Raw genomic sequence first — 13,999 nt, 5'->3', positions numbered from 1 at the left:
CCGGTTTTTTTGTTCGTTCCGAAGACTTGCCGAAGAGAGTACAGTGCCGGCAAAACGTAGGCGAAGACGAAGACTCACAACCACGAAGAATCGAAGATTTCAAACAGGAGTGAGCTGATCCTCGTCTGTCTAATCAGCTCGCTCTTGTGACGTCACGCTAAGGGTCTCGTCCAATGCCTGTGCTGCTGTTTTTTTAATTCTGAAGGCGCCTTTATAAGACCAGAGCTCGCCTGAGAGATTCATTCATTTTTCGCTGTGACTGCTTTGGCAACACTGCTGTGCTGCATCCGAGCGTTACAGAGAGAGATTGTTCTGTTCTGTGTGAGACTGGTAAGCCTTAGCCTGCCATTTCTCACAGTGTACTCTTCCTCACTTCAGTTCTACTTAATTAATATATTTAATAATAATAATTTGATTAATTTAATAATTTTTTTTATTTAATTTGTCATCAACTGTAGTGTAAGGGTGCCCTTGCTCTGGGCTGGCACTAGTGCCTACTGCCTGTCCTGCTTAAATAAATTAAATAATAGAATTTATAAATAATAATTTAATAGAATATATAATAATTTAATAGTACATTATAATATTATATATATATATTTGTCAGTCATATATTATATACTATAGTATACTGCTGTAGAGTGTACTGTAGACATTCAAGACATCTACTAGTGTCTAATCTAAAATCAGTAATATTAATAATTAATAATTGAATACATTATAAAATTATATATATATTTGTCAGTTAGATATACTATAGTTAGTAATAGTATACTAGTGTAGAGTGTACTGTAGACATTCAAGACATCTACTAGTGTCTAATCTAAAATCATTAATATCAATAATTCTATAATTCTTATCTTAATAGTTAATTAAATTAGCTATAGATAAAAGTAATAATATTAATTAATTACTACTAGCGTATAGTTCAGCTAATCTATTTGTACTGGTGCTGCAGCTCTATAGTTTGTGCTTTGTTTTAGCAACAGCAAGAGACCAAGTCAATTTTTCTTAATTAATAATCTTTCATTTTATTTCATTTGTTTTGCTCACCTCAGTCCATCAGTGAAGTGAACTTGTTGGGCTAGTGAGTGCAGCCGCATAAGTGCTGTGTGTTTCAGCAAGCAGTGAAGCTAACTGACATTTTATTTTATTTCTAATTTCTTTTCAAGAATAATTGACTGTGTGACGACAACAACTGTACTAAGCAAAGCTTCAAGCTACTAGCTGTAGTACTAAAATAATTCTAATCTTTAATCTTCTTAATCTATATTATATAATATAATATAAATTCTAATTCATAATCTATAATATATATAAGTAATTCTTTCTAATTAATAAACTATAGTCTATCTATAATCCCTAATATAAGTAATTCTAATCTATTAATAATATAATATTATATATAATTTAACCTCACTTTAGTTAAGTGGGCTTGAGAGCGTCTGCCTAGAGTTAAACTAGAATACTAATATAGCTTTAGGTTTAGCATAGTAGTAGGAAAGGCTCTTAGGCCCGTGTAAATTCAAAGTCTTAAATTTTTTTATCCCCCCCCCTTTTTTTGTTTTTTTAAACATTACACTACACACACAACACAAAATTTGAAATGGATCCTCCTTTTGGGACTAAGGAGGGACAAGGTCCATCTACCACCACCACCAGCACCAGTTCTAAGATGCAGCCTTTGCGTCAGTCTAGTCGGCCAAGTAGGCCAAGCTCTCGCTTATCATTTGCGGAAGCATTGCTTGAAGGATCATCAAGTAAAGGAAAGGCACCAAAAGCAGGCAGTAGTAGTGTGGCTAGGCCCACAAGCTCTATGTTTTTTTACGGAAAGCCTAAAGCACCAGAAGCACGTTCAAAGTTAAAGGGTAGCACAACTAGTACTTCTACTAGCACAGTGAGTAAAAAGAAGTGCCTTTTGCCCCAAGCAGCATCTTCCCCATCCACGAGCAGCATGCAAGGTACCAAGCAGAGCCAAATTAGCAGCAAGACTCAGAGAGGTTTTCCCAAACCAAAGCGATCTCATTCCTTCGTAGGGAAAACCACCACCACTACTAGTGCTGCGCCTACTGTTCCCACCGGTACCGCCACGCCATGTCCTCCTAGCACCTCTAGCAAGCCACCAAGTCCTTACAACATTTTTGTAAAGACAGTTAGAGAGAGGGCTACACATAGTGGAACTCCACCTAGCGAGGTAGCAGAGGAGCCTGAGACTGAGAGGCCAAGTGCAGCGTCTATTCTTCCTGCTCGCACTACTACTAGTCACGAGTCTCACGACGATATCAGTCTTAGCTCCAGCCTAGCAGGAATTCCATTCGATCTGGCTAATGAAGAGCTAGACTATGAGCCAGAGGAAGTAGAGGAGATGAGTGGTCAGGAATCAGATTCCTCAGGGAGCAGTGTCCAAATGACTAGTGCACAATTTTCCCCTGAGCCTCCACCTTCTCCGCTACGATCATCACCACCACCACCACCACCAGCAGCAGCAGCAAAACCTAGCAAATCTAAAGCAATTAGCAGTCCCACTATGGCCAGTACTGTTACCACCAGTCCCACCACCACTAGTTCTGCCTCTGTTCATCCACCCCGAGCAGTAGGAGCAGCACCCAAGGCACACTCCAAGGCTATGCGCGCCCCAATTTGGGAGCACTTTGAAAATGTTGAAGAAGGGCGCTATGGAAAGTGCAAACATTGTGGGAAGCTAATAAGCAGAGGGAAAGTGTCTGGCCATTTTACCAGTGCTAACATGAAGCATCACCTCAGCACTCAACACAACGCTGTGCTATTGGGGAAAGATGCAGAGGTAAAACTTAGTGCAGGCAGCATAGCTGGTGGCCGTGGAAAAACCCCAACAGCTTCTTCTTCTGAGCCAATAGCAGCAGCAGCAGCAGCAGCAGCAACTAGTGCTGGCAGCCAGAGACCAAGGCAGGTTGGAGCACTGCATGTCCAGCCCACCCTGGAACAATTTGTGGCATTCCAATCCAAAAGGTCAATGCCCAAACAGGCCAATAAAGTAACGCGACTGATTGGTCAGTTCATTGCTGTTGGAGGGGCATCCTTCTCTATGATCGAAGGGGAGCCTTTCAAACAATTGATGGCGGCTGTGGCTCCACAATATACAGTTCCGTCACATTCCACTTTCAGCAGGAACATTGTCCCCTCATTGTATCGGTCCTGTGTTGCAGCAGTGAAAGAGGAGCTTTCCAAGGCTGCTGGTCAGTCTGTTCATTTCACTACAGATTTGTGGAGTGCACCTAGCGGCCAGCATGCCTTTCTTTCTTTGACTGCACACTGGTGGCAGCCCGGTGTGTCTAAGGAAGCTGCTGCAGCAGGCTACCGATCTTTCCTTCTCCATGCAGAAGTGATGGATGAAAAGCACACTTCCCAAAACATTCTGCATGCGATGAGGAAAATGTTTAGCCTTTGGGTGGGAGCAGAGGCGGGCACCAATGTTGAAGTTGGTTTTGTGGTAACTGACTGAGGTGCCAATATGGTGAAAGCGCTGCGAGATGGTCATATTGTTGGTGTGCGCTGTGCAGCCCACATCATCCATCTTGTAGTGAAGGCAGCAATGTCAGAAGGAACTAATGTGGTAGCAGTAGTTCTGTCCCGCTGCAGAAAGATCGCTGGGCACTTTCACCATAGTGTTAAGGCTAGCCAACTTTTGAGGGAAGAGCAAGAGAGGTCAGGTCTTCCCGTACACTGCCTACGTCAGGATGTCAGTACACGGTGGAACTCCACGTTAGACATGCTCGAGAGGATTTTGGAGCAGCAGAGGGCAATCCATAATCTTGCCTCAGAGCACAATATTGGGATTACCTCTCCATTGAATAGGGAGGATTGGACAGTGATCGCCCAGCTAGTGGCAGTCCTTAAACCATTCAGGGATGCCACAGAAAATTTAAGATCAAACACTGCCAGTCTGGCCCAGGTAATCCCAGTGTTCTCCCATCTAGGCAGCAAGATGGATGTGTTCCTTGGAAACCGTGAGGCTGTTCAAGGTGGCACTCTACATCCTGACATAGCAGCCATAGTCAGGAAGCTGAAGGATCTGCTAAAAGTACACCTTCGCAAACGAATGGAAGAGAGTCCCGAAATGATGCTAGCGTGCCTTTGCGATCCAAGAATTAAGGGAAAGCTAGCTTTGAAATTTAATGTTCTCAGTAGCTACCGGGAGCAATTGGTCAACAAGGTGCGTGACTGGCAGCGTAAAATGGGAATGCTGTCCGAGGAGGGAGAGGTGCAGGAGGAGGAAGAGATGATGTGGTCTGCTACTCCTAGCAGCAGCATCAGCAGCAGTGCCACAAGCAGCACAACACAGCTGAGTGGAGCAGCTGCGTTTTGGGAAGAGGCACTTGGGAGTATAGTTGGACCATCTGACAGAGCTAGCAGCAGAAAGGAGAGTAGTGCTGCTGAAATGGTCAAACTTTACCTCTGTGAAGTTCCTTCTGCGCCTAATGTTGATCCTCTTAGCTACTGGGATGAAAAGAAGAGTGTGTGGCCTGCACTCTCATGGGTTGCGCAGCAGCTACTATCATGTCCGCCAACCACTGTTCAAAGTGAGCGCGTGTTTTCTATGACTGGAAACATACTGAGTCCACAGCGCTCACGCATGGCACCTCATCTGATGGAGCAGATTGCCTTCCTTAAATTCAATCTGCCCAAGTTGGGTTACCCAGCTCTTAGCTTGGAAAGTTAATTTTTTTTATCTGTAATGTTTAAGGTAGTTTCTCCCCCTGGTTGCACGTGTTTGCGGTGTGGCAACGTCTGCTACCTCCGCCGGTGTAGCCAATTTATGCTAGGGCCTAGTGTCTGAGTTCTGGAAGTCCGCTCCCAAACGCCAAGGACTGACAGTCTTTGGATGCTTTGCCCTGGGGTGAAACAGGTGAGCGGGTCGTCAATTGCCCACTCATTCGCCTTTTCCAATGCTGCTGCTGCTGCTGCTGCTGGTGGTGGTGCCAGCGTCTCTTCTCTGCCAGTTCTCTTTCTGGCTAGTGTCATGCCTTAAATGTCCCTAATGGAGAGGGTAGTTTCTCCCCCCCTGGTTGCACTTGCTGCGGTGTGGCAACGCCTGCTACCTCCGCCAATGTAGCCAGCTTACGCTAGGGCGTTGTGTCTGAGTTCTGGAAGTCCGCTCCCAAACGCCAAGGACTGACAGTTTTTGGATGCTTTGCCCTGGGGTGAAACAGGTGAGCGGGTCGTCAATTACCCACTCATTCGCCTTTTCCAATGCTGCTGCTGCTGCTGGTGGTGGTGCCAGCGTCTCTTCTCTGCCAGTTCGCTTCCTGGCTAGTGTCATGCCTTAAATGTCCCTAATGGAGAGGGTAGTTTCTCCCCCCCTGGTTGCACTTGCTGCGGTGTGGCAACGCCTGCTACCTCCGCCAATGTAGCCAGCTTACGCTAGGGCCTAGTGTCTGAGCTCTGGAAGTCTGCTGCCAAACGTCTAGGACTGACAGTGTTGGGATGCTTTGCTCTGGGGTGGAACAGGTGAGCGGGTCGCCAATTGCCCACTCATTCGCCTTACCCAATTCTGCTGCTGCTGCTGGTGGTGGTGCCAGCGTCTCTTCTCTGCCAGTTCGCTTCCTGGCTAGTGTCATGCCTTAAATGTCCCTAATGGTAAGGGCAGTTTCTCCCCCCTGGCTGCGTCTGTTTGCGGTGTGGCAACGCCTGCTACCTCCGCCGGTGTAGCCAGCTTACGCTAGGGCCTTGTGTCTGAGCTCTGGAAGTCCGCTCCCAAACGCCAAGGACTGACAGTGTTTGGATGCTTTGCTCTGGGGTGGAACAGGTGAGTGGGTCGCCAATTGCCCACTCATTCGCCTTTCCCAATTCTGCTGCTGCTGCTGGTGGTGGTGCCAGCGTCTCTTCGATGCCAGTTCGCTTCCTGGCTAGTGTCATGCCTCAAATGTCCCTAATGGTAAGGGCAGTTTCTCCCCCCTGGCTGCCTCTGTCTGCGGTGTGGCAACGCCTGCTACCTCCGCCGGAGTGGCCAGCTTACGCTAGGACCTTGTGTCTGAGCTCTGGAAGTCCACTGCCAAACGTCTAGGACTGACAGTGTTTGGGTGCTTTGCCCTGGGGTGAAACAGGTGAGTGGGTCGCCAATTGCCCACTCATTCGCCTTTCCCAATTCTGCTGCTGCTGCTGCTGCTGCTGGTGGTGCCGGTGTCTCTTCGATGCCAGTTCGCTTCCTGGCTAGTGTCATGCCTCAAATGTCCCTAATGGTAAGGGCCGTTTCTCCCCCCTGGCTGCCTCTGTCTGCGGTGTGGCAACGCCTGCTACCTCCGCCGGAGTGGCCAGCTTACGCTAGGGCCTAGTGTCTGAGCTCTGGAAGTCTGCTGCCAAACGTCTAGGACTGACAGTGTTTGGGTGCTTTGCCCTGGGGTGAAACAGGTGAGTGGGTCGCCAATTGCCCACTCATTCGCCTTTCCCAATTCTGCTGCTGCTGCTGGTGGTGGTGCCGGTGTCTCTTCGATGCCAGTTCGCTTCCTGGCTAGAGTCATGCCCAAAATGTCCCTAGTGGTAAGGGCAGTTTCTCCCCTCTGGCTGCGTCTGTTTGCGGTGTGGCAACGCCTGCTACCTCCGCCGGAGTGGCCAGCTTACGCTAGGGCCTTGTGCCTGAGCTCTGGAAGTCCGCTGCCAAACGTCTAGGACTGACAGTGTTTGGATGCTTTGCTCTGGGGTGAAACAGGTGAGTGGGTCGCCAATTGCCCACTCATTCGCCTTTTCCATTTCCTTTTCCATTTCATTATTTTCCTTCTGATACACAACCAACCAAACATAACACACACAATAACACAAATAACACAGTGACATAACACATAACACACATAACACAGTGACAAGTGACAACACACATAACACACATAACACATACACGTACAATGCACAAATCACAAGGACCTTTCCTCTTGTTATTTGTCCTGGCCTTCATTTCTACACTCACTAGCATTAACGCTATAACTCACACTTCATACTATAACATTTTTCCATCCACATACCTGCCAACAGACCCAACTTTTTCAGGGACAGTCCTGCTTTTTTCCAGTCCTGTCCCATCTAATTTAGCTAAACTAGGTATGCAAATACACGTTGGTAGTTATAGCTCGGTAGGTAGCACTAGTATAAACATTAAATAAATATAATAAAGTACTAAATAATAAATCTAACTTTAAAATACATTTAAATAAACCCCTAATTTTTTTTTAAAACCCATTAAAATTAAATTATTATTTAGACATAATACATCTTTAACCAAAGCAGTGCACTGCTACTAATCTTAAACATAACCGTACATTAACCCTAAGCTATTTTTTAGTTCTTGTCCAACATTTTTCCATCCGCATACCTGCCAACACACCCAAGATTTTGGTGGACAGTCCTGCTTTTTTCCAGTCCTGTCCAGTAAAAGTTGGGTTGTTGCAAAGTATGCCATTGTAAATAGGTAGCAAATGTTAGGCATGTATTACAAGTGGTCCAAAATCAATTTAAAAATAATCCCTATTCTTTTATTAAACATCTATGGATGTGTGACTGTGTATGATAAACGGAGGCCAAGTTCCTTGGAGCATTTGTCTAGGTCATTTTGTGTACAGTACACCTCAGTACGTGTGTGCAACTCTATTGGTCGTTTCGGCAGGGGGCTCGCCTGCCATCAACGAATGAAGTGCGTTCTGCAATTCACTAGTTGATGCCAGACCAGCCCCCTGCCGAAACGACCAATAGAGTTGCACACGTTCCTTCACGGCAGCTGTTAACCCCTGCAAGGCAACCGGGAAGGAAACGAAGATTAAACGAGCACGAAGAATGTCCGCGAATATTCGCCCGAAGAGAAGACAGGAACGGGCGAATATTCGCGGAATACGAAGGTTTTTTCCCCCCCGAAGACGAGCACGAAGACGAACACGAAGAGCCCCCTGGTGCCCAAGTGTACTGATAATGTTCTGAATTTTGTTCTCCGGCAGAAAAATCTTCTGGAATTATTGTCCTGAAGGGAGAAGTCGCTCTTGGCGGAGAGGGAGAACCTGAGGTCCCTGGTCGGTCCGTCACACCGACACTAGCGGAGCAGGGCTCACGAGCTGGTCCAGTGACCCTAGCTTCACGGCACCGCAGCCCGCTGAGGCCTAGCTGAGTACAGTGCCGTAATTGTAATTAGACAAAACTAACGTTCCAGGGAAGTAACAGACTTTTTTTGGGAAACACACAGGCTTATATACAGGTTAGGTGATAAAAAGGTCATAAATCAGGCACACATCTTCCCTCCCTGCCCAGACGGTCCGGCACCACGCTTAGGCAACCGAGCCTCGCAATATCCGTAGGGACCCCGAGCGGCAGCAAATCGAAGTTTCCCCGGGACAGCCGGCATTTGTACGATAGCCGCACTGCCTGATCGCCACCTCTCTAGCAGCTCCAGTGACAAGGGATCCCCAGTCTCTGCGGGGGTGTCTGGGCTACGAGAGCCGAAGTCCATGGGTAGGGCAGGAGATACATGGATGAGGTAGGACGGTAAGGGACAGCCTTGGGTGGGTCCGATAGCCGCGCCGGGGCAGTTATGGTTAATGAGGGTCTTCAGGGTTAATTTAGGGGCAGTAATGGTTAATGGGGTGCTTAGGGTTAATTTAATGCTGAGGACTGAGGGTTAATTTAATAAAGTTAACTAAAGGTGCAGTTAGAGGTAAAAATCTAAAGGTGGGCAATCTAAGTGGAATCTAAATAATGGGGGCAGTTAAGATTATTAATGTATTTATTTATAAAAGTGTGGTGTCAGTGATATTCTCTGAATGGTTCGAATCTCTGAACGATTCCCTGCCTTCAGTGACATCGCTAGAGTAGGCAGACAGGCAGGAGGGTTCATTGACCCTAATGAAAGGGGCGGGGCCAATCGTTAGTTTGACTTCAGGGAGGGACTGGGGAAACAGTAACTCCTATGAGTCACACTGAGTGACCCGAAGATTCGGATCATGAATCGGATCATTTCAATGAACGACTCGAAATGATCCGATTCACTTTACTGATCTGAACCTCGCATCACTACTTTGGGGTATATGAAGGGTTAATCCCTTCTTAGCCATTAAGCTTTCAGAGGCAAGGGAGATGTCTAAAGTGGAGCTACTCACCGGTCTCTCTCACAGTGATTATCAAATTCATTAATTCGCTCCCCAGACCATTTGCCAGCTACACGATCATCACACAGTTGAGGGATTCCCCAGCTTCTGCCACTTTAATCTGCGGTAAACCACAATTTCCTATGCAATGCTGCCACCGTGTGGTCGCACTTGCCCACCCACCTTTCTTGAGAACCATATTTATCCATTTAAGTGCTGGCAGCTTTGCCTCGAATTTTAACCCAGAAACGGCCGGGGGGGAGGGGTGGGGCGGTAGGGTGTATGATGTAACCTGTATGAATGGTGTTTAGCAACCGTTAAGCTCACCAACTAAACATCGGGCTGGAAAACTGCAGTGGAAAACAGTTGCCTTTAAAGAAGTTTGTAGTAAGTTTATAGCAAGACAGATACAGCTTGTTCCAGAGATTATAGGTGGCTCTGAAAAGAGCCTTTGGTGATGTTTACGAATTGCCCTGCGGTTACCGATTACTGCACTCACTTGCTCTTGGCAGGTTTGTGGCTCTCTGTCTTCTTGGGCAAGAGCACCGCCTGGATGTTGGGTAGAACACCTCCCTGAGCAATGGTGACCCCTCCGAGCAGCTTATTGAGCTCCTCGTCATTACGAACGGCAAGTTGCAGGTGGCGAGGAATGATGCGGGTCTTTTTGTTGTCGCGTGCAGCGTTACCAGCCAACTCCAGTATCTCAGCAGTCAGATACTCCAACACCGCTGCCAGATACACGGGTGCGCCGGCGCCTACTCTCTCGGCATAATTACCCTTGCGAAGAAGCCTATGCACACGGCCGACAGGGAACTGCAGACCAGCACGGGAAGAACGTGTCTTTGCCTTAGCGCGAACCTTTCCACCTTGTTTTCCTCTGCCAGACATGCTTTCGCTCAACAAGCGGCTAATCGGTCCGTTAACTGTGAAGTTCCTTACGAAGAGACGCTGCTCACTTACCCAGCTATTTGTAGCTTCCCCCCGTGACGCTCTTCGTCGCTGATTGGTTCCTTTTCAAAACAGCCAATCGGGTGGAAATAGTCTAAGACACCAATCGGTGTAGGCACTGCGTTTCATGGGCGGCCGCATCTTCTCACGTGACAACCTCATCGAATCGGACGCGAGACAGCAGAACGGCCTTATTTGCATGCGGTGCCTATAAAGGGAAGGGCCCGGCGCAGTAATTTCAGTGTTAATCACGGTCTCTGGAATTGGAGCTGAAACGAAAGCAGACGCGATGCCTGATCCAGCGAAATCTGCGCCTGCTCCGAAGAAAGGCTCTAAGAAAGCTGTTACAAAGACCCAGAAAAAAAATGGGAAGAAGCGCAAGAAGAGTAGAAAGGAAAGCTACGCGATTTATGTCTACAAGGTACTGAAGCAGGTGCATCCCGACACTGGCATTTCCTCCAAGGCCATGGGCATCATGAACTCGTTTGTCAATGACATCTTTGAGCGCATTGCCGGGGAAGCTTCACGGCTAGCCCATTACAACAAGCGTTCCACTATCACTTCTCGGGAGATTCAGACTGCTGTACGCCTCCTCCTTCCTGGAGAGCTGGCCAAGCACGCTGTGTCAGAGGGCACCAAGGCTGTTACCAAGTACACCAGCGCCAAGTAAAGTTCTCGTTCTCTCACTTTTTAAACAAAGGCTCTTTTGAGAGCCACCCACATCGTCCATCTCAGAGCTATGTAACTGATCTAGCGCTTTTGTCGGGGCATGCTAGCTCTGGGAAGAGCATTGAAATGTGCTTCTCACTCCTCCAGGTTAGCTGGGGTATCCAGACTGCTTGGGAAGAGAAGCCCAAGGTGAAGGGGCTCCTGTGACGGCACTGACCTGTACTCTGACTGGGTATTCCAGCTAATTGCTGATTTCTCCTGCTGGGACGCCGGAGATTAACCCCTTCACCGCCAGACAGAACCAGCGTTGCAGAGAGAAGGGGCTGCTTTACCACTGTGGCTAGCCGAAGATGAGCTACATCGTGGGTCTGTTGTCCTGAAAAGGACAATGCGTGATCCTGGCAGCGGACACAGCTCTTCAGGAACCTCGGTGGCGCTGTAGTATACGGGCTTTCCCCAATAATACATAACTCGGTAGTGTCGTGGGCAGGACATGTGGCACACGGACAGGATAACACATGAGGGGACGACAAAGGCATAATAAAATTCACCCACATACCGGGACATACAGAATACAGATAACTACCACAGACAGCACCTATTAAACCTGGGCCGTCCCGGCCCCCATTCAAGTGAGCCCCGCGCAAGCCTTTGGTGGACACCAGCTGCCGATCCCAGCACATGTTCTGTAAACGGGCCCAACTCCTAGCACTCCGATCCTGCCTGTAGCTCAATCTATAGCCAGACCCAGGCACTGTTCAGCTGGTTATTTCAAGGTGTGCATAGAAAAGCACGGGCAGGCACAAGAACAACATGATCATAGCCTAAGAGAGGGTGTGGGTGGCTCTGAGAAGAGCCGTTGGGTGTTTCAGGGTCACGAGTCAACAAGCTTAACCTCCGAAACCGTACAGAGTACGGCCTTGGCGTTTCAAGGCATACACCACGTCCATAGCGGTAACGGTTTTCCTCTTGGCATGCTCAGTATAAGTGACTGCGTCACGAATCACGTTCTCCAAAAACACTTTGAGCACACCGCGAGTCTCCTCATAGATCAGCCCAGAGATACGCTTTACACCTCCTCTGCGAGCCAAACGGCGGATAGCAGGCTTGGTGATACCCTGGATGTTATCCCGAAGCACCTTCCTGTGCCTCTTTGCGCCACCTTTCCCGAGTCCCTTACCTCCTTTGCCACGGCCAGACATGATCACGCTTACTTCACGAGTTCCACAGCACAATACTCGCTAACGGCCAGCCCGCTTTCTTTTATACGTACTAGACGGACCTGATAGGGAACCGCACCATGATGCCTCAAGGGGGCGTTGCTATTTGAATATATGCTTCACGTTGGTTGGCTGGAGAAGCTTCCAAGCGTGCCTCAGACACCGATTGGCTATTTAGGAATATCAAAGGAAACCGGATATGAACAATTCAAACCAACCTCCTTTGCGCCACTCCCTACACCAAGCCCGCATCTGCTTTCAAAGATGCCTAGCCTTTATTAATCAAACCTCTCTACTGCATCAAGTACCTTAAACTTCTGCCTCCCTCACCTCCACGTGATCGCTTTCGACGATCCCTCATTTACCACTAGGTGGCAGCACATCGCTGTAAATAAACGCCAAACGGCGGCCAAGATAAAGGCGGGCTTTTAGCTGTCGCCGTATCGCTGTTAACGGTCAGCCAGTACACAGTTTTACTAGGTAGGAGGCTGAACAAAAGAGAGGAGAAGAAATAAATAAAAAAAGAACCGCAGCTAACGAATACATGACCGATTCGAGCATTTAATTTAAATAAATTAAAAAAAGATAACGCTCCACACCGAAGTCTCTTGATCAAAGGCTGGCTTTTTCAAACCATCGTCCTAGCCTATGAAAAAGAGGGGCGTGATTAAGCGTATCCAATCACATTTACCGCTACTCTATAAAGGGGTTGAGTTAGCCACAGAATCGTTACAGTTACGTTGTATTTGTCAGTGAATTGTATCCGCACGTATCAGTATGGCTCGCACCAAGCAGACAGCCCGTAAATCCACCGGAGGAAAGGCTCCTCGGAAACAGCTGGCGACCAAAGCTGCGAGGAAAAGCGCTCCGGCTACCGGGGGCGTGAAGAAGCCACATCGCTACCGCCCGGGCACCGTAGCTCTGAGGGAAATCCGTCGTTACCAGAAGTCTACGGAGTTGCTTATCCGAAAGCTGCCTTTCCAGCGGCTGGTCCGTGAGATTGCTCAAGACTTCAAAACCGATCTACGTTTCCAGAGTTCTGCTGTTATGGCCCTCCAGGAAGCCAGCGAGGCTTACCTGGTGGGGCTTTTCGAAGATACCAACTTGTGCGCTATTCACGCTAAACGCGGTGTGGGGGGAACGCTGTTTCCCCTCCCACAAAGGCTCTTTTAAGAGCCACCACATTGTCACTCAAACGAGCTTATGTTTTGTGTTTCCCTTCGCATACACGAAATGAACCCTGTTGTCTCGGCAAAGCTTCAACCTTCTCACACCATTGATCCTTGGCCCTCTACCCGGCTGGGCATAACGATTAACGGCAAAGCACAATCTTTAAGCCCCCCCACCCCTTATCTCTATTCTGTTACGGACAGAGCTCCGAGCGAGAGCGCTGGCCGAATATGTCAATCTACGCACAAGTATGGGGCTAGGCTAGGGAAGACACCAACTTGTGCGCTATTCACGCTAAGCGGGTTACTATCATGCCAAAAGACATTCAGCTGGCTCGCAGGATCAGAGGTGAACGTGCCTAAGTAAACGCGGTGTGGGCGAACGCGATCTCCCCACAGCCCCCACAAAGGCTCTTTTAAGAGCCACCACATTGTCACTCAAACGAGCTTGTGGTTTGTGTTTCCCTTCGCATGCACGAAATTAACCCTGTTGTTCGCGCCCAAGCTTGAAACATCTCACACAATTATCCCACTACCGAACGAGCCGTTGAACGGCCGAGTCCCCGGCTGGGCATAACTATTAACGGCAAAGCACAATCTTTAAGCCCCCCCCTCATCTCTATTCTGCTACGGACAGGGCTGCGAGCGAGAGCGCTGGCCGAATATGTCAATCTACGCACAAGTATGGGGCTAGGCTTTCAGCGGGAGGCCCACATAGCCGCGGCCGGGTGATTAAACGCTTTTTTCCTTTTTCGGAGGATATGATGGTTCTGAAAAGAACCTTTTGTGAAGAACTAAGTGGGAAAGCACACACCAGAGGCGCTCCAAAACCCATGCCCCCTTCATTTTTTCGGGGCTGCCTTTTTAGCCTTGGGCTTTGCGGGGCTTTTGGCAG

The 13,999-nt window shown here is 48.3% G+C and overlaps 3 protein-coding genes across 4 annotated transcripts; 2 read left to right on the top strand and 1 right to left on the bottom strand.

Annotated features, from left to right (window-relative positions):
• Positions 1-9,593: 9,593 nt before the first annotated feature.
• LOC149279739 (histone H2A type 2-B) lies at positions 9,594-9,986 on the bottom strand. Its single transcript, XM_089500928.1, has one exon. The coding sequence runs from the start codon at positions 9,984-9,986 to the stop codon at positions 9,594-9,596; it is 393 nt and encodes a 130-aa protein (XP_089357054.1).
• A 349-nt stretch (positions 9,987-10,335) lies between these two features.
• LOC149279738 (histone H2B 1.1-like) lies at positions 10,336-10,716 on the top strand. Its single transcript, XM_089500956.1, has one exon. It carries the CDS (start codon positions 10,336-10,338, stop codon positions 10,714-10,716), a length of 381 nt encoding a protein of 126 aa, XP_089357082.1.
• A 1,996-nt stretch (positions 10,717-12,712) lies between these two features.
• On the top strand, positions 12,713-13,467 carry LOC149279737 (histone H3-like). Of its 2 annotated transcripts, none has more exons than XM_089500909.1 (2): positions 12,713-13,041; positions 13,371-13,467. In XM_089500909.1, the coding sequence occupies exons 1-2, from the start codon at positions 12,713-12,715 to the stop codon at positions 13,465-13,467; spliced, it is 426 nt and encodes a 141-aa protein (XP_089357035.1). The 2 variants fall into 2 exon arrangements, with proteins under 2 accessions (XP_089357035.1, XP_089357036.1); XM_089500910.1 differs by having other exon boundaries at positions 12,713-13,066; positions 13,405-13,467.
• Positions 13,468-13,999: the final 532 nt, after the last annotated feature.

The sequence above is a fragment of the Sceloporus occidentalis genome, unplaced genomic scaffold, assembly GCF_023333645.1.
Source record: "Sceloporus occidentalis isolate IW3139 unplaced genomic scaffold, rSceOcc1.0.p SCAF_161, whole genome shotgun sequence".
In the NCBI taxonomy this organism is placed as follows: Eukaryota; Metazoa; Chordata; class Lepidosauria; order Squamata; family Phrynosomatidae; genus Sceloporus; species Sceloporus occidentalis.
This window is presented reverse-complemented; position numbering and strand designations above follow the sequence as displayed.

What these genes read in the sequence shown, in the direction of transcription:
- LOC149279739 (XM_089500928.1), bottom strand. Translation starts at nt 9,986, where the DNA reads ATGTCTGGCAGAGGAAAACAAGGTGGAAAGGTTCGCGCTAAGGCAAAG.
- LOC149279737 (XM_089500909.1), top strand. Translation starts at nt 12,713, where the DNA reads ATGGCTCGCACCAAGCAGACAGCCCGTAAATCCACCGGAGGAAAGGCT. An exon ending in CTTTTCGAAGATACCAACTT is followed by an intron (nt 13,042 to 13,370) that starts GTGCGCTATTCA and finishes GGGCTAGGCTAG; the next exon opens with GGAAGACACCAACTTGTGCG.
- LOC149279738 (XM_089500956.1), top strand. Translation starts at nt 10,336, where the DNA reads ATGCCTGATCCAGCGAAATCTGCGCCTGCTCCGAAGAAAGGCTCTAAG.